At 45.4% G+C, this 18,625-nt stretch overlaps 1 protein-coding gene and 1 long non-coding RNA gene across 5 annotated transcripts in view; one reads left to right on the top strand and one right to left on the bottom strand.

Annotated features, from left to right (window-relative positions):
- The first annotated feature begins 148 nt into the window (after positions 1-148).
- LOC126513032 (uncharacterized) lies at positions 149-10,555 on the top strand. Its single transcript, XR_007595236.1, has 4 exons — positions 149-258; positions 4,785-5,017; positions 5,907-5,953; positions 6,489-10,555. It is a non-coding gene; the product is annotated as an uncharacterized lncRNA (long non-coding RNA).
- Abhd6 (abhydrolase domain containing 6, acylglycerol lipase) overlaps positions 9,593-18,625 on the bottom strand; it is a 44,678-nt gene continuing 35,645 nt past the window's right edge. For all 4 annotated transcript variants that reach the window (XM_050161136.1, XM_050161138.1, XM_050161137.1 and 1 more), the window contains 4 exons: positions 15,874-16,031; positions 12,272-12,326; positions 12,016-12,116; positions 9,593-10,896 (listed from right to left, as the gene is read on the bottom strand). In XM_050161136.1, coding sequence (XP_050017093.1) covers positions 10,720-10,896; positions 12,016-12,116; positions 12,272-12,326; positions 15,874-16,031 — 491 coding nt within the window. In that variant the 3' untranslated portion in view covers positions 9,593-10,719. The remainder of the gene's footprint in view (positions 10,897-12,015; positions 12,117-12,271; positions 12,327-15,873; positions 16,032-18,625) is intronic.

The following is an 18,625-nucleotide window of genomic DNA, read 5'->3' as shown; positions in this document are numbered from 1 at the left end:
CGGCTCAAGCGTGGACCCGCAAAGCTGGTGTATTTACATTTGACTCTGTCCCGCCCTGCCCCACAGACGCGAACCCGCAAGCGGACGTGACGTCACTGCGCGGCGTCAGTCACTAGGCTGTCGCAGAATCCTCTGCAGGGCTGAGGCCGGCGGATGCAGCGCCCCCTAGCGTCCACTTCCGGAACTTAACGTTTGTGGCAGGCTTATTAGGCCCGGACAGTCTTCTTGGTCGTTTATTTCTACGTTCATTCGCAACAGGTTATATCAAATATTTCCTCTCCTGGACTATTATTTTTTTTTTTGCTGTGCCAGGGATCAAAAACCAATGCCTCCCCTATGCTAAGCAAGTCCTCAACAACGAAACTAAATCCAAGCCTTAGTATCTTTCAAGAACATCTGTCAGGCACTAAGGACAAGATCTACTACTGTCAATATACCTTTATGGCACCACGTACATAGTAGATGTTCTGTATCGACGTGGAAAGATTTAGCTATTCCTATATCCAGATGTTATTCCACTTCTACATTTACATGAAGTATTTGTTCAGAATCCACCACATGCTAGCCACTATTCTGGGTACTGGGAGCTCAGGAAAATAAAATATGGTCCCACTCTACGTGTGACATACAGTGTGTGTTTAACAGCAACAACAGCAACTAATATTGACTTTGTGCCAGGCACACTCCAAAAGATTTTACGTAAGTTATCTGATGGAACCGTCGTCACACAACCTTGAGGTAGCTATTATTACAAAAGTCCCATTTTACAGAAGTAGAACTGAGGAAGAGGGAAAGGCTAAATTATTTGCCCCAGATTGTGGTTACGAGTGGTATCACAGATTATCGGCTTTGGCCAGTGATGTCCAGACGGCACCATCTTAAACCGAAGTGGTCTCTGAGTATGGGAACTTGTGTGATGACTTATCACTGCTTGCAGTCCTTGGTATTACTGGGTCACTCAGCTTGTATTTTAGTAAACGATTGTGATTTGGCCTGAGCTGGACATGGCAGTGAAGGTAAAGGGATGCCTTGCACAGCCAAGTCAGTGCCTAGGTCAGTTGGTGTCTTCTCTATAACCCGAAAAAGAATCTAATATTTGCTGTTCCCCAAAGCTCTGTCATTCCTATCTTTTTTGTTTTTTATTTTACTTTTTTTATTGATACTTATTGAGCTCTACATTTTTCTCTACTCCCCTCCCTGTCAATCCTCCCCCAAGGTCCCCATGCTCCCAATTTACTCAGGAAATCTTGTCTTTTTATACTTTCTACTTCACATGTAGATTAGATCTATGTAAGTTTCTCTTAGTGTCTGCATTGTTGTCTAAGTTCTCTGGGATTGTGGTTTGTAGGCTGGCTTTCTTTGCTTTTTGTTTAAAAACCACCTAGAGTGAGTACATGTGATAATTGTCTTTCTGTGTCAGGGTTACCTCACTCAAAATAATGTTTTCTAGCTCCATCCATTTTCCTGCAAAATTCAAGCTGTCACTATTTTTTTTTCTGCTGTGTAGTACTCCATTGTGTAAATGTACCACATTTTCCTTATCCATTCTTCGGTCGTGGGGTATTTAGGTTGTTTCCAGGTTCTGGCTATGACAAACAAAGCTGCTATGAACATGGTTGAGCACATGTCCTTGTGGCATGATTGAGCATCCTTTGGATATAGACCCAAAAGTGGTATTACTGGGTCTTGAGGAAGGTTGTTTCCTAATTTTCTGAGAAATCGCCACACTGACATCCAAAGGGGCTATACCAGCTTGAATATCCATCAGCAATGCAGAAGTGTTTCCTTTCCCTCACAACCTCTCCAGCATAAGTTGTCATCAGTGTTTCTGATCTTGGCCATTCTTACAGGTGTAAGATGGAATCTCAGAGTTGTTTTGATTTGCATTTCTCTGATGACTAAGGATGTTGAGAATTTCCTTAAGTGTCTTTCAGCCATTTTAGATTCCTCTGTTGAGAGTTCTCTGTTTAGGTCTGTACTTCATTTTTTTTATTGAATTTTTTTATTGAATCTTTTGGTGTCTAATTTCTTGAGTTTTTTGTATATTTTGGAGATCAGATCTCTGTCTGATGTGGGGTTAGTGAAGATCTTTTCCCATTCTGTAGGCTGTCGTTTTGTCTTGTTTACCGTGTCCTTTGCTTTACAGAAGCTTTTCATTTTCAGGAGGTCCCATTTATTAATTGTTTGTCTCTGTATCTGTGCTGCTGGGGTTCTATTTAGGAAGTGGTTCCCTGTGCCAATGCGTTCAAGTGTACTTCCCACTTTCTCTTCTTTTTTTTTAAATATTTATTTATTATGTATACAATATTCTGTCTGCGTGTGTCTGCAGACCAGAAGAGGGCAGCAGACCTCGTTACAGATGGTTGTGAGCCACCATATGGTTGCTGGGAATTGAACTCATGACCTTTGGAAGAGCAGGCAATGCTCTTAACCACTGAGCCATTTCTCCAGCCCCCCACTTTCTCTTCTATAAGGTTCAGTGTGGCTGGCTTTATGTTGAGGTCTTTGATCCATTTGGACTTGATGTCATTCTATCTTGGCCATGCTCTGTAGCTATGTGGCTTATGCTTCCTCTCTTTTCCCCTCAAAGGAAACAGAACTTGTTTCAGATGGGCAATATGTGAAGAAAACTAACAGAGACCCCAGATAGTGACATTTTCTTTCTCAAAAAAGTTTGGATTTTGGAAGTTGCCAGAACTGTCTTGGAACCCATTCTCTGCTACAGATCCAGCTTCTTTACTTCTTGTACAGATAGATAAATAATCAGCAACTTCCTTGAGGAGTTGTGATTAGTTCATGTACTGCGTGCCATCCAGAAAACTGTAATAGAAAAGCTTCTCTGGGCCAGCCACCTGGAAAACTCCTCTTGCCAGGCTTTGTGATCCAGAAAAAAACCAGAAGTACATGCATTTTGGGTTTCAAAGAACTTTGGTAAATTTTTACTCTTGCACCAAAATCTTGAAAAACAATGCCCCCTGATGCTTGAATTCTGTCAGGGCTCTCTTGTTAATCCAGAGTTAAGGATGAAAAGGATTATTGGCTGGTTTTTGTTTTTGTTTTTTTCAATAAAATTTTACTTTTTTTTTTTTTACTGGGTACTGTGATGTATCATTTCAGATGATATAAGGTGGTAAGCAAGAAAAACCTCCCTCCCTAGCTAACTTCTTGCCTCTCAAAAGGTGCCATCTCTCTTCCTCTCTTTCTCCCTTCCTCCCCTCTCAATCTTTCCCTCCCTTCCCCAGTTCCCCCTTTCTGAGACAGGGTCTTGCTATGTAATCCCCACTGGCCTTGAATTTACCATGTAGCGAAGCGAGCCTCAGACTTTTAACTCAGCCCCCAGAATACCAAGATTACAGGAGTGTGCTGCCATGACTAAGTTTTCATTCCTCTTCATCTCTTCTTCCCTCTATTCCTCCCTTATTCACCCATCCCATCCCCCCTCTTGCTTTCAAGAGGCAGCAGGCTGGGGGAATAACAAGAAAATCACCTGAAAAATCTTGTTTGAGTGTCTTAAATTTCTTCCCACAAGTTTGGTGTGGAGTTTTCTCTCTTGAACATTTAAGTGTAACATCACTTTAAAATAAAACACACAAGGGGTCTGGCAAGATGGCTCATCAGATAAAGCTACTGATTGACAGGCCCAAAAAACCTGAATTCTATTCCTGGTATCCACATCCTCAGTTCTACCCAAAACTGTCTTTGTTGGGGTTACTATTGCTGTGACCAACACCATGACCAAAAGCAAGTTGGGGAGAAAAGGATTTATTTGGCTTACATTTCCACACCATAATCCATCACTTAAAAAAATCAGGACAGGAAATAAAAGAAGGCAGGAACCCTGGAGTCAGGAGCTGATGCAGTGACTATGGAGGAGTTCTGCTTACTGGTGAACTCAGCCTGCTTTCTTATAGAACTCAGGGCCACAAGCCCAGGAATGGCACCTCCCACAATGGGCTGGGCCCTCCCCCATCAATCTCTAATTAAGAAAATGCTCAACAGGCTTTCCAATAGCCAGATCTTTTTCGTTTTGTTTTTTGTTTCTTTGGGGTTTCTCCAAATAACAGCTCTGGCTGTACTGGAACTCACTCTGTAGACGACGCAGGCGATCCACCTACCTCTGCCTCCCAAGTGCTGGGAATAAAGGCATGTGCCACCACTGCCCAGCTCACAGCCCGATCTTATGGAGGCATTTTCTCAATCGAGGTTTCCTCCTCTTCCTGTGATCAAAGCTTGTGTCAAGCTGACATAAATCTAGTCAGCACAGTGTTCTGATTGTCGGCATCCTGACGTTGTTCTAGTGGAATTGTTTTAAACGTGCATTGGTGTTTTACCTGCATGTATATCTGTGAAAAAAATGCCAGATCCCCTGCAATTGGAGTTACAGATAGTTATGAGCTGCCATATGGGTGCTGGGAATTGAACCCAGGTCCTCTTTAAAAGCAGTCAGTTCTCTTAACTACTGAGCCATCTCTCCAGCCCCCTAGTGGAACATTTTGAGCACTGTAGACATTAATGCACTGTTTTCTTGTTTCCCAATGGACTAATGTAGCGGAGACCAAGAATTCAGTTCACACTTCATTTCTCTGCTCTCCCTTCCCTGCCTTGCTAATCGGTACCAACTAGATTTTCTACAGTACCCAAGGGGAGATCTATGCCACAATTGTCCATCCACGCAATGGGAATCATGACCTGTGTCAGCAGATTCTTTGAAGATAGGACAAAGGTCAAAACGATCAGAAGCTAAAAGCTTTTAACTGCAGCCATTATTTCCATTTCATTTTAAGGAGATCCACCAAGTTGCCAGAGAGCTGGCTCACAGTATGCCATCTGTATCGTCCGGTGACACTGAAATGCCACCGGCGGCATTGCCATTGTCACAGTGAAGAAGACGCAGCAGAAGGTGCCAGCTGGATTTTATCCCTTCCACAAGGAGCCGCTCCTTCAAGGACACCCTGGGGGACCATCTCCAATCAAGAACTGAAAACCCCGCAGGGATCGGCAGGCAGAAAGTAAGGAGGTGAGTTCAGCTAAAGTCGGCCTGCAGCTGTACCACATAGGGAGCTCTGGAGTATTAAGGACTTGCAATCTTTAAGGCAATCGCAAAGGAAGACTGAGCCTTCCTTCTCCTTGGCCACTGGCTTCCATCTGCAGCAAATGAAAATAAGGCATCACCATATGGTGGTACATGCCTAAGAGCTGAGCACTCATACGGCTGAGCCGGGAGCACGGAGACTTTGAGGCCAGCCTGGGCTACATGGCTCACCCTGTCTCACCTCCCTATCCCAAACTAAAAACCAAAGCCAACCAACAAAAAAAGAATTTGTGGGTTGGGTAGTGGTGGCGCACACCTTTAATCTCAGCAGTCGGGAGGTAGAGGCAGAGGCAGAGGCAGAGGCAGAGGCAGAGGCAGAGGCAGAGGCAGAGGCAGAGGCAGAGGCAGAGGCAGAGGCAGAGGCAGGTGGATCTCTGTGAGTTTGAGGCCAGCCTGGTCTACAGAGTGAGATCCAGGACAGCCAGGGCTACACAGAGAAATTGTGTCTTGACGAATCTGTGAAGTTTAGTCAGAGATAGTTCAGTGGGAGACAATCTGAGTTCCGATCCGCTCAGGTAAAAGCCAGGGCTGTTCACAGTTCACCTGGGGGATCCCCCTCCTCTCTTCCAGAGCCTCACAGGACTGGCCTTCTGCCATCCAGCCCCATCCTTGGCTCTTCTTAACTCTGTTCTGGGATGGGATTTCCTAAGTTGTCGAGGCTGGCCTCCAACTTGCCATCCTCTGAAATAGCTGAAATCATGGGCTTTTGCTGCTGGGCTTAGCTAGACCATTTCTTAAAATTTCAAAAATACTTTCTCAAGGGTACTTGGGCATTCTACACTTTTTTCAGGAGAACTCTGCATTCTCCTTACAGAATCCTGGAACTCTATGGGTTGATCTAGAAGAGTCCCGAGGATAGCGGTAAGAGAGGCAGGTGGGTAGGGGGAACAATAATTCCCAGCATAACTCCATTTATATTTTTTTTTAAAAAAAATTCACCAAACCACCTGCAGGCCCTTTCTGATTATAGGTATGTGTATGTAGTATATGCAAGTACACAGACGTCCCTCCCAAAAAATGGTGGGGAAGGGTGGGGCCATGCAGGAGGCATAGGTATCTTTCTTAGCATTGGGAAAATAAAAGTGACAGATATCATTAATATCAATAATTAAAATAATAGGACGGGGCTGGAGAGATGGCTCAGTGGTTAAGAGCACTGGCTACGTATCCAGAGGACCTGGATTCAATTCCCAGCAACCACATGACAGCTAACAGTTGTTTGTAACCCCAAGCTCTGACACCCTCACACACACAAGCAGGCATAACACCAATGCACATAAAATAAATATTCCTTTAAAAATATTAGACAGACTACTGATGTTCAGGAAGCGGCTTCTGTGGCACACACCCATGTGCAGGCTGTTTCTTTCCCATGCTGGAAAATTCTCTTCCTCAGTGTACCACTTAACACCCAACAGAAGAGGGAACCTGGAGAGCAGACTCCCATTCTTTATCTGCGACTCTGAAATTAAGAAACAAACAAGCAAGCGAGCAAAACAGAAGCACAGTCTTCTCGCCCAGTCCCACTGCGAAGGGAAGGTTTGTTCAGATCTCATCCGATTTACACTGGTAGCAGAAACATGGATGCATCGATTGAGTCATGCATGGAGCGGGGATATTATATGAGATGTGGTGCACGGTCCTTCTACATAGGGATGGGTCTGGGCTTGAATCACATTCAGATCTGCGAGCCTTGGCGAGGAACCGTGGGAGTAGGTTCACAGTAGTCTCGGCAGTCACCTTCCAAGAGTTGTGTTGCAATCAGTGAGAGGTATACGCCCCCAGCTAGCCTTGGTCTTGGGCCACTAGGGTTGTCAGAATCCTTCATTCCCATCACCTGATGGAGCCCCATAGCCCAAGGTTCCCATTGGAGGCTTATGAACCAAAGATTCCGAAACTCAGAAAGGCATGACTCCCTCCTGGACTCAGCAAGAATGGCCCAGCTGCCTGGTGCCTCTACCTCTCTCAGGTCAGTGATGGTGACTCAAGACCCTTGTTCCCACCACATGCCGTGGAACTGCATGTTGATACCAGCCTCGAGAACATGGACGGTACTGAACCATAAAGCTCCAGGGCAGCAGGGTTCTTGAACAATAATCCAAGCACTGCGCCGCCCCACCCTGCTCCAATGTTGGCAGCTAATTCAAGGTTATCTCCATTGCCCCATCTCTGTCCATTTCTCCCCCTTCAAAATGCCTTCTACTGGGCTGGAGAGATGGCTCAGCGGTTAGGAGCACTGGCCGCTCTTCCAGAGGTCCTGAGTTCAGTTCCCAGCAACCACCTGGTGGCTCACAACCATCTGTAATGAGATCTGGTGCCTTCTTCTGGCCTGCAGGGACACATTCAAGCAAAACACTTATACATAATAAATAAATAAATCTTTAAAAAAATGCCTTCTGCTTTTGAACCCCCTGACGGCTGACCAGGAAATCTAGTCTGTGACTTTGGGGCGACACCGGAGCTGGGAGATAACTGCCTGTTCCTGCGCATGGGTCATACTGGGAGAAAGAAGAGATAGAAAAAGGGATTGGATAAACACAGTGGCCTTAGTTCTACAGCCCTACCTGGCAGGTATTCCAACACTCTCCCCCCACCCACCCAGCAGTGTCTTCTGGGAACTTCCCCTGGGCAGAGCAGCAGGTAGGACTCCCTGGGATACAGGGACCTCACAGGAGCTCAAGTGCAAGACACAGATTTGAACAGGCAGCACCACCGACCTGGCATGTGTCACCTGGTACCAATGTCGTTCCTGCTGCCATGCCCATCCCGGAGAAGCCCAGACTGACGGCAGAGCATTCTGACCAATGCTTGTCCCTCGATGTCTCCAGTAGTTGTCCAGGAAGCGCAATCTGCCACAACTCTGATGGTTCCCAACTCTGAGCAGAAGGAATGAGTTGACTGGGGTTTTCCATTTTAGTCCAGCAGTTTCTAGCAGCCTTTCAGGAAGGGCCGTGATGAATGATTCCTTTCTTCTTTCCAAGGTTTGGCAAAGGCACAGAGCCCAGCGGGATCTGGTGTGGAGGCAGCTAGCTCTGGCAGTGACTAGCAGGCTTCTTAAAATTATTGGAGCAAGATACAGGGTACAAGGGACTTCGCAGCATGGCTGGGCCATCAGAAAACCTACTTGATGTGTTTATCAAAAACAACTCTCTTATTCTTGGTCCATGACTTCTCTCAAGGTTTTCTGTTGACAGTGGAAAAAGTGGGGGCCGTGTTCTACTGCAGAACCTGCCTCCTGTTCTTCCAGGCTGAGGTGGACTGCACATACCCTGCCTGAATGACAATGCAGATGCCTCCCCCGGTGACACTGTGCTTTGAGACACTCTTACTGTGGCCTCGCGATCTTTCTGCCGCCTCTCTCCAAGTTGTAGGATTCTGAGTATACACCAGAACACCTAGCTTACAGACCTAGCTTCCAATTCTCACCAGTAAGAACTCCTGTGTCCAGAGGCTACTGTTCTGAAACTGACCCTCAGATCCAGAGCCTCTCTAGAGAATCATGGGAAACCATCTCTCATCACCCAGGTGCAGAGACGCCCTCCTCACGGGAAGCTCAGAACTCATGGGAATAAGAAAAATCATCAACTATCTACTTTCTCTGGGAAACAGAATAGATTCTGTTGACTTTTATTTTCAATTGCATTACTCCCCTTGGTCCACCGGTTGATTCACTATTTTTTTTTCCAAGTTTCTGGAGGTGGAAGCTTTATAGACCAGGCTGGCCTTGAACTCACAGAAGCCAACCTGGTCTACAAAGGGAGTTCCAGGACAGCCAGAACTGTTACACAGAGAAACCTTGTGTTAAAAAACAAACCAACAAAAACCAGAAAAACAAAACAAAAAGGAAAGGAAAAAAGGAACAAATTGACGACTTCTTCTGAGAGATAATTTCACTTACTTTAAAAAACACACAGGATGATGAAGGAATGGCTCAGTAGTTATCAGCACACACTATTCTTGCAGAGGACCCAAGTTCGAATCCCAGTACCCACAACAGGCAAAGCACAATTTGCCTGTAATTGCAGCTCCAAGGGGCTTGCAGCTGCCGGCCTCCACAAGCAGCTGCGCTTGCTTACATTTACGCCCACACAGACACATTCACATAGTCACAGTAAATATAAAATAACAGAAACATCTTTTTAGGGTCCAGAGATATGACTCAGTTGGTAAGGGGTTATTACCATGCAAGTCTGAGAATCCAAGTTCGGATCTCCAGCACCCATGCAAGAAACGGGACACAGCCTCATGTGCCTGCAATTCCAGTGCTGGACGGGTAATGAGAGAAAGATGCCTGGGGCTTTGCTAGCTTCAGGCTCACTGAGAGATCCTGTCTTAAAAATGAGGTGGGGACTAACTGAGGAAGATACCTGCCATCAACCGTCAATCCCTGGCCTCTTCACATGACCCCACAAATAAACACATTTTTAAATGAACAGAAAATCTATTAATATTGCACCCCATTAGGAGCTCAGAAAAGGAAAGCACATGCGTGTTACCAGCCTAGACTTATTCAATTTATTTTACATCATCGTGGTCACTTTTTACAGCTGTTTGGACTTACTTTTTTCAATCACATTATTGTTCACAGAATTCACAGAATTCATTAACAAACTAGTATTTTACATCAGAGGGGTATCAGTAGAAGAGCAGAATAGAAAAGATGCCCATGAGCTCCAGTCTGATTAGATAGAGGTCTAGAACATTATTGCTTTATTAGTCCTATTTTTAAAAATGATAAATTATTCCTAGGAAACCCACCCTGTCAGATGGTCTTCATTCTGGTCACTCATATCTGATTGGTAGGTACCCAGACCCATAAGTCTGTGCTGTGCTGCTTCGGCAGTCCTGAGGGCTGGCTGAAGCCAAACAATGCCCCTCTATGTATGTTTCTACATATAAAAAAAACCCGTAGAAGCATTTTCTTTTCATGTCTTTCTTTCTTTTTTTTAATTGTCTCAGTCAGTAGCTCAGGCTGGCCTTGAACTCACTCTGTACCTCAGGCAAACCTTGAACTTAGATCCTCCTGCCTCAGCCTCCCAAGTGGCTGAGATTCCAGGCCTGTGCATCAGGCCTTAGGGGCAGAAAGCTCTTCCACAGTTTCCTGTTTCTTCCCTGGTCTTGTGGCTAATGGGCTGCATTCACACATGGGCCTCTATGCAAAACTTGCTTAGATCTAAACAAGGGTTCAATAAATGACTAAAGCTCCTATGCAAGAAGCCACTGACCATGCAAGGGATACATCTGAAGCAACAAAAATAGCTCAAGTTTAATGTGTGAGGAATGCCTTAAAGAAAATGTCCTTAATGGTCATCATCCCGGGTGGCTGCTTAGCACTGGCTTGGCTTGTCAGTGACATACACTTGAAGACTTCTAGCAGGCTTCATGGCTGGGTTTTGTTTTTTCTTTTTTTTTAGTTCCATTTAGGTTTCTATTTTGAAAAAGGATCTTGGAGATTTCCTTGTGGCCCCTGATGCTCTGTGGAACCATACTGGGATAGGAGGTTGGCTTCCTCAGGGACACTGGTCCTCCAATGGCATTTGGGGCAGGATCCCTGAGAGTGGTGACTGTATCAAGTTTTGGGGATGGGAGCAGATGCTGTGTGAACAATGCAGGCTGTGGCAAGGGCCTCAGTTCAGCTTCTTGTTGTTGTCTGTGCTGTGCACAGAAGCTAAGAAGTCGACAATGAGCTTGGCTGTCTTCCTCGGTCTCTCCATCACCACGGAGTGGCCACAATTTTCCAGAAGCTCTACCTGGCAGTTAGCAATGGACTTGGCCAATATATCTGCCCCAGACACATCGAGCACCTGCAGAGGAAGAGAGGGAAAGAAAGAGTACACAAAGATGTCGATCCCCCACGGTGTTGCTGTGGACCGGTTCTACCTCTGACACCCGGCAGGGGGTCACGAAGAGGGGGTGAATAGAAGTCATCAGCAAGCCTCCTGTTTGACTCTGACACATGGCACTAGAAGTGGAACACTGCCAATGCTAACCAGGTGGAAAAGACTGAGTTCCTGTCTGCACAGAGGTGAAGCGGGAGGGGGTGCCAGACGTATCAAGAGATGAAGGTAGCATGATGTGAACAGGGGCTCTGCAGAGAGGAGCAGAGAAAGGGAAGACACCATTTCTGAGTTCTGATACAGCTGAGGGAGTAGAGGAATCTTTACAGAAGGGGAAAGAGCATGAGTGTGAGAGGTCACGGTAAACCGGGGTCAGGCAGGGCATGACAGAGCAGAAGGAAGGCCTTTACTCTGGCCTTTCCACCACATCCATGCTAATCCACACGGGCGATTGAATCCATGGCCTTGTGCATGCCAGGTGGAACGCATCACCCCCTGCACATCCCCAGCCCTACACCAGCCTTGGGACAGTCGGGAGACCCGAGACTTAAGGGGAATGATTTGAGTAGTTGGCTTGACGCTGGAGTAGGAAGCCAAGGGGTAGGAAAGCCCCACTAGAAAATACAAGAGGTGAAGGCTACAGGGAGAACCTCCATGGAAGACCTTTAGGGACCCCCAGAGCTTCCCCGACTGAACAACCCATTCACTTTTATTTTAATTTTAGTTATCCCCCTAGTATGCCTAGTGGGATCACTTTTCCCTCCATATTCTCCTTTGAAAGTAGTTTTGCAGTCATGCCCTAGGGCTAATCAAAGTCACCGGTAGGTCTTCCCAGCCAAGGCCCCTTTCTTTATTCTTTATGGGCAAAAGCAAAGATCTCAAATGCTCAAGCTGTTTCTGAGCTTTAGTCTCATCAGCTTGAGGTTTCCAGCACCCTCAAGTGGGGCAGGCAGAAAAGAATACGGTGGAGCATAAAAATCAAATGTCATTGTTCTCAGCTCACAGAACTGTGACACAAGAAACCCACTAGGGAGGCCCACTTCACAGATCACTGCTTGCTTTTTTCCACAGGGCCCTGTGACATACCTGGTCTTGTTTTCCCCAAATGATCTGTGTTGGGACCTTGATCTTGTCCATGTTCTGATGCAGAGAGTATCTGGATTTCTCGCTGACGATTTCCAAAAACACTTGTAAGGAAAGAAACACATAGTGAATGTATGCAGGGTCACACAGGTACCACAACAGCTAGAGCTTCATCAGGTTCAGACCACTCTACGGACAGAGGTTTACAAATTATAAGGAAGCCAGCCACTAAGCTGAAAGCTGGAGCAGGGCTACTTACACTTCCGGTAGAAGCCGTTATGAGGGATGCGAACATCAACAAGGCCTTGAAGGATCTGAGGATGAAGAATGCAAAGTTAGAAAACAAGAGAAGTCTCACTTCCTCCAGCCTCTTATGGCTCTGGGGCAGCACAGGAAAGAAAGCTCAGCACTTTCCCGCACTGCCTAGGGCTGGGCTTGTGAACCCTCAGAACGCAGAATATAATTGGGAGGCTTTAAAAAAACACAAACTGAGCTGGAGAAATAGCCCAGTCACAACACTTGCTGCTCTAAATGACCTGGTTTGACTCTCAGCACAGACAAGGCGGCTCACAACAATCTGTATCTCCAGTTCCAGGGCTCTGATGCCCTCTTCCGGCCTCTATAGGCTCTTCATCCATGTGGTGCACAAATATACAGGCAAAACACCTTTCACATTAAAAAACAGTAATAATTAAATACTAGGGAGGAACTTGGGAAATGCTGCAAAGCCAGAGGTCTGCACACTATGTTAAAGACACTAGCATGGAATCTTGAGAAACTCTTGGTTTAATTCAAGACAAAAATTTGGGTAAACAAAATATCAGATCATTAGGCAATACTATTCAAATGCAGAACAAAACTGAACGATAAGGACTGATGATCCTATAAACAATGATGGAGCTGGGGACATACATAGCTCAGTTGACAGAGCGCTAGCCTAGCATGCACAGAGCAAATATAGACAGGCCAGATCTCCAAGCCTTGGGCTACTAACCCAAATAGGTGGCTATGGCCATCTGTAAAGCAGTTCCTTGCCTCAGGACTCAAAGTCAAAGCAGAGGGCTCACAGAGGTAGCTCTGTGAGGGAACAGGTCCAGACTCCTTCACCACACCTTCTCAGGAGTCTTATGCAGACCAAAGTTGGGAAGACTAGTGTTATATTCCGCAAAAGGCCACGCACTAAAAATGCTTGGTCTTCAGCCTGTGGTGCCACTGGGAGGTGGGCTTTAGGAGGTGCAACCTACTTGGAGAGGTCATAGGTGATATGCTTTTGAATGATATATTGGAACCCCGGCTCCATCCCTGTCTGAGATGAGCAGTTCTGCTCTACTGCATGCTTCCTGCCATGACGTCCTGCCTCACCAAAGTGAAGGGGCCAAGTAACCATGGCCCGAAACCTCTGAAGCTATGATGCTCTTGGGTATTTTCCCACCATGATAGAAAGCTCACTAATATACTGAACCACGGCTGCTTTGGACTAAACCAGCTCTCTAAAGCAAGACTGGAATCACAGAGGTTCTGTGTAGAAGCACAGAGGTAAGGAAAATGAGTGTTATTTAATAACACTGCGTTCCATGACAGAAATTTCTTCCTGCTTCTCCAACTCTGCTTAATTCAGTGCTTCACAACCTTCCTAAAGCTGAGACCCTTTAACACTGTTCCTTGTATTGTAGTGACCCCCCAACCATAAAATTATTTTCACTGCTACTTCATAACTATAATTTTGCTACTGTTATGAACTCTAATGTAAATATCTCATATTTCCTACGGTCTTAGGTGACCTCTGTGAAATGGTTGTTCAACCCCCAAATGGGTTGCAACCCATAGGTTGAGGACCACTGGCTTAATTGACTGTTCAATTCATCCATTCATCTTGTTTCCCTGAATCCTGTATTCATGTCTGTATTTTCTTATCCATCCTTTCTCCACCCATACATTATCCAGCCATCATCCCATCCAACCAAACAACCAACCAATCAACAACCATCCATGCACCGTTCCATCCTGCAGCCTTAAGCCATATAAGCATACAAATGCATTAACTCACACATCTCTCTATCCGGTACCTACATATCCACCGGCTATCTCTGATACTAAGGCATCCTATAACATCCACCACCTATGCAATCTATATAAGTAGGACCTTCTTCATGGAAGTGCACTTCTAAAGGCTAGAGACAGACAGGCCTGGTCTTACAGAGGACAGAGCTCCTGTGAACAAACACAACCTCAAGATGGCCTAGTGGACTCAATGGCATGTGGCCCTGCCCTCCTGGGAAAGAGAGGCTTCTGAAGCCAACATGTATTTTCTCCCAGTGTTTTCTCATTCCTGACAGCTGAAAGCATGGAGTCTCCTCTGGAAACAATATTCTAAGGATATCACAGCTAGAGGAGGACGGTGCCACTTCAGAGCTAAAAAGATACCGAGGACAGATTACACCACAGACACAGAATTGGGATGCTTCCCCAGAAGTGTGCTGCCCTTATTAACTGAGTCATGGTCACAAAGTCTGCACAGCATCCATTCTCACCGCCTAGGAGGACCTCACCTCACCCTGCGGCAGGGTCCATTGCTTACAATACAGGGAGATAATCTGGGTTTATAAGGTCTCAGCTCTGGACTTTCCTCTCTGTTCCTTTTCCTCAAATGACCTCGTTCAGACACACGGCCCTCGATAATCTTCCTCTGCCTCCAGCTTTACATTTGGGCTGGACTTCCCTCGGCACCACTTAAATATCCAACTGCCTGCTTGACACATCCCTTGGGGGCCTCAAAAGCAATCTGAACTTGATATAGCCAAAATGGAACTCAGCATATGTCCCAAACCTGAACTTCCTCTTCTCCTTTCCTTGCTCAGAAAATGCTACTTTACCCATTCAGTCTGGGTAAAACCGGAAGGCACTGCTCACTTTTCTTTCTCACCACTACTTCCGACCCACCCTAAGTCCTGTCCATTCTTTCTCACCACCACTTCCGACCCGTCCTAAGTCCTGTCCATTTTTTCTCACAACCCATCTCAGCCAGTGCTGCTATCCCAGTCCGTACAATCATCTCTAAGCAACAGCATACTCTAAGTAGCCTCTGTTCTTATTTGTGTCCCCTACAGTCCTACTACGCTTAGAAAAAAGAGACTCATTCCCACAAACTACAAGATTTTCTCAGAGCAGTTCTTAGGAGACCACGAGGTCACACTGTGCTCATACTCAATGTCACTCGGCGTCATTGCCTTTCACCGCATTCTCTTAAAAGCACACTATTGTTTGGTGCCTATGTAACAAGCTATCATCTCTTATGGCAAATGTCTTTGTGTTTTAAAATTTTTTGAGTTTCAGCACCAACAAATATAACCCTCATAGACAAAAAGCCCTTTGGATTCATTCAAAATATTCTTTTTAAATGTACAAGTCTAAGAGTCTTCTAATTTTTTAAAATGGAGAATGTGGATTTAGCCCCTGACTCTCTTTCCATCTCCTTTCTCCTTCACTCTCTAGGCTTCAGCCACTTGCTTTCTTCCATGGCCATGAATCCACTCCTCACATGGCCCCTCAAATTACTTTATCAAGCTACCCCTATCTCCCCATTTTAAATACTTACACCACCTTCACTTCACCTCTAAAATTGGTTTCAATTTGTAAATTTTTGTCTATTAGTTGTCTGCTTCCCACACTGGACTACATCTGCCCAGGAAAATTCCCTGTGTATACATTTACCATAGTGTTCAGCGTGGTGTCTGACATATCACAGGCATCTGGTGAGCTACATGCTGAACAATTGGAGCAGACAGAATGGAGTCAGTAGATGCCAGAGAACACACTGGGGAGGCCGTGTGGAGGACAAGGGTGTGTCCATGACACACATACCTGCTGGGGCACCTTGAACCGGACATAGGAGCAGAGCTGGAGCATCTCACTCATCTCTTCTGGGGTAGACGGGATCAAAGGAATTTTGTGAATGGCAGCTGAGTCCTGCAGCTCTTTGAGCCGTTGTACAAACTGATTGTCAGTTGAGTATTGCAGGCCTGGGATACAAAACAAAAGAGCCAGATGATACACCTCTCAGATGCATTGTGTGCCTGTGTGCAGGACATGTTCAGTGACAAACTCAGGTTAACATGTCAGGTTTCTTTCACTAGAAGATCCTTTTGTTTTTCTTTCTTTCTTTCTTTTTTTTTTTTTTTTGAGACAGGTTTCTCTGTGTTGTTCTGGCCATCTTTGGAACTTACTTTGTAGACCAGGCTGGCCTCGAACTCAAAGATCCGCCTGCCTCTGCCTCCTGAGTGCTGGGTTTAAAGATGTGCACCATCACTACCTGGTTAGAAGATCATTTTTAATTGATACTAGCACCCTTGCTCAAAGTAAAAATCATATTCTGAGAAACACTGGGAAAAATACATCATCCTACATATTTTAGGGTCGGAGTTAAGCATGGTGGTACTTACATGCCTCAAGAGGCGGGAACAGGAGAATCACAAGTTCAGGGCCAGCATATGTGGCTACATGATAAATTCTAAGCTAGTACAGATTAAAGCAACACCGTTATGTTTTAGGACTGATTGCACACACCACGGCACGCAGAAACTCAGGCTGTCCCCAAGCCTCTCGAATCAGAATCTGCATTTCAACGAACTGTCCAGAGATGAGAACAGTGGAGTGTGGGAAGACTAGATGGTGCCTCACTTGCACTACTTTCAGCCTGCATTAATTACTTGAAGGAGCTTGAAGGACCCGTATGATGGAAAGAAAGCACAGGGCTGCCATGACCGGCAGCTCCCTCCCCTGACCTGGATGCCCTCCCCTTTGTGGCCAATGCATAAGACACGAGGGAATGTAAGTGCAGCACATAGGCTCTTTTCCTCCAGAGAACATCAGCAGAGAGGGGAGACTCCTTTCGAGACTGCTCACTGTCACGTGACACAAGAGACTCGGATAGCTAGCATCATGTAGCAGGGAAAGAGCTGTTTCTACCAACAAAGAGCCATTTTTTGGTTTAACATAGATGAAGAACTAGATTTCAGGGGAAAAGCTAGGCATGGTCTGGAAACCCAGAATTTGGGAGGTAGACGTGGAAAGATTGGGAGTTTAAGACCAGCCTTGACTACATGAGACCTTAGGTTAAAAACAGACAGGCAGTTGCATCTTTAATACTAGCCATCCTATAGAAACCAACATATTACGGTCAGGGAAATGGCTCAGTGGATAAGAAGCTCTTGCTGCGTAAGTATGAGGATGGGCATTTAGAACCCCCTGTAGAAGCTGTATAGCCACCTGCAATCTCAACCCTTGGAGATAAAAACAGGGGCGCCTGTAGCCAGCTTGCTAGCAAGACTAGCCATAACTGGCAAGTTCTAGGTTCAGAGAGAGATCCCACATCAACAAAGTGGACCAAAGAAGACACTAAGCATCAATTTTTTCTCGTACCCCCAAAGAAAACCACATATTATAAATCTATGTCCAGAAAAGCCTGCTGAGATGGCGTGCTCCTGTAATCTTAGCCACACAGGAGTCTGAGACAAGAGGAATGCAAATTTGAAGCCAGCCTAGGCTACATACACAGCGAATTAAAGCCAGCCGTAGCAAGAGCCTAACTTGGGGGATGGGCAAGGATCCACACAACCTGCCCAGAATTGTTCAGATCCAATACTGTTTCACAGAGACTCCGCTTTCATTTTAATCATGGAATATGTCCTTTGAGAGCACAGGCAATTTCATCAGGTGGTCTTAAAAGCTTTCAAAGATGGCCTCATAACTTCCTGTAGTATCCTTTAGAAGTTGTAAGATGACATCTCTATTAGAAACAAACTAACTTAAGATGTGGGCATGGAGCTCAGTAGCAGAGTATTTGCTTAGCCTGTAGGACTAATCCTGGATTTGACATTCAGCAGCATAAAAAAGTCAGATCCTGTCAGATGATCAAATAATGACATTCCTTTTTTTCCATTAGCCTTTACATCTTTTCTCTTTTAATTTATATTGTCACTGCCCCCCAAAGTCGTATATATATATGTATATATATATGTATATATACATATATATATTTTTTAATTAATCTTAGGTTTAATATCTTGTGGTATCCTATACTGGACTCTGATACACAAAAACAACATGGTTGGAAAAATGAAATCGAATTCAAATAAAGCTTGGGATTCAGTTAATTGTCGGGCACCAAGCTTGACTCCTGGTTGTGACACATTCACTGTGTGATTGATATGGACTGTTCACAACAGACAGAACTGGGTAAAGGGCATATGAGATTCTGCAGTACCTTGTCAACATTCCGTAAATTTAACAGAATTCCAGTGGGGCCACTGGCAGTGGGGCCAGGATTTATCCCTAGTGCTTGAACTGGCTTTTTGAAGTCCATTCTCTTTGAAGGGATGCCTCGCTCAGCCTAGATATGGGGAAAAGGGCCTTGGTCCTGCCTCAAAGTGATGGGCTAGACTTTGGTGACTCCCCATAGGAAGCCTTACCCTCTCTGAGGTGGGTGGGGTGGGGGAAAGTGAGGAGCGTGGGAGGAAAGGAGGGAGTGGGAACTAAGATTGGTGTGTAAAATGAGAAAAGATTGTTTAAAAAAATAATATAGGGCTAGAGAGATGGCTCAGCGGTTAAGGGAACT

This window comes from Alexandromys fortis, unplaced genomic scaffold (genome assembly GCF_014885135.2).
Source record: "Alexandromys fortis isolate MF-2015 unplaced genomic scaffold, M_Fortis_MF-2015_v1.1 scaffold_123, whole genome shotgun sequence".
NCBI lineage: Eukaryota > Metazoa > Chordata > Mammalia > Rodentia > Cricetidae > Alexandromys > Alexandromys fortis.
The sequence above is the reverse complement of the archived record's forward strand: the minus strand, read 5'-3'. Positions and strand labels throughout refer to the sequence as shown.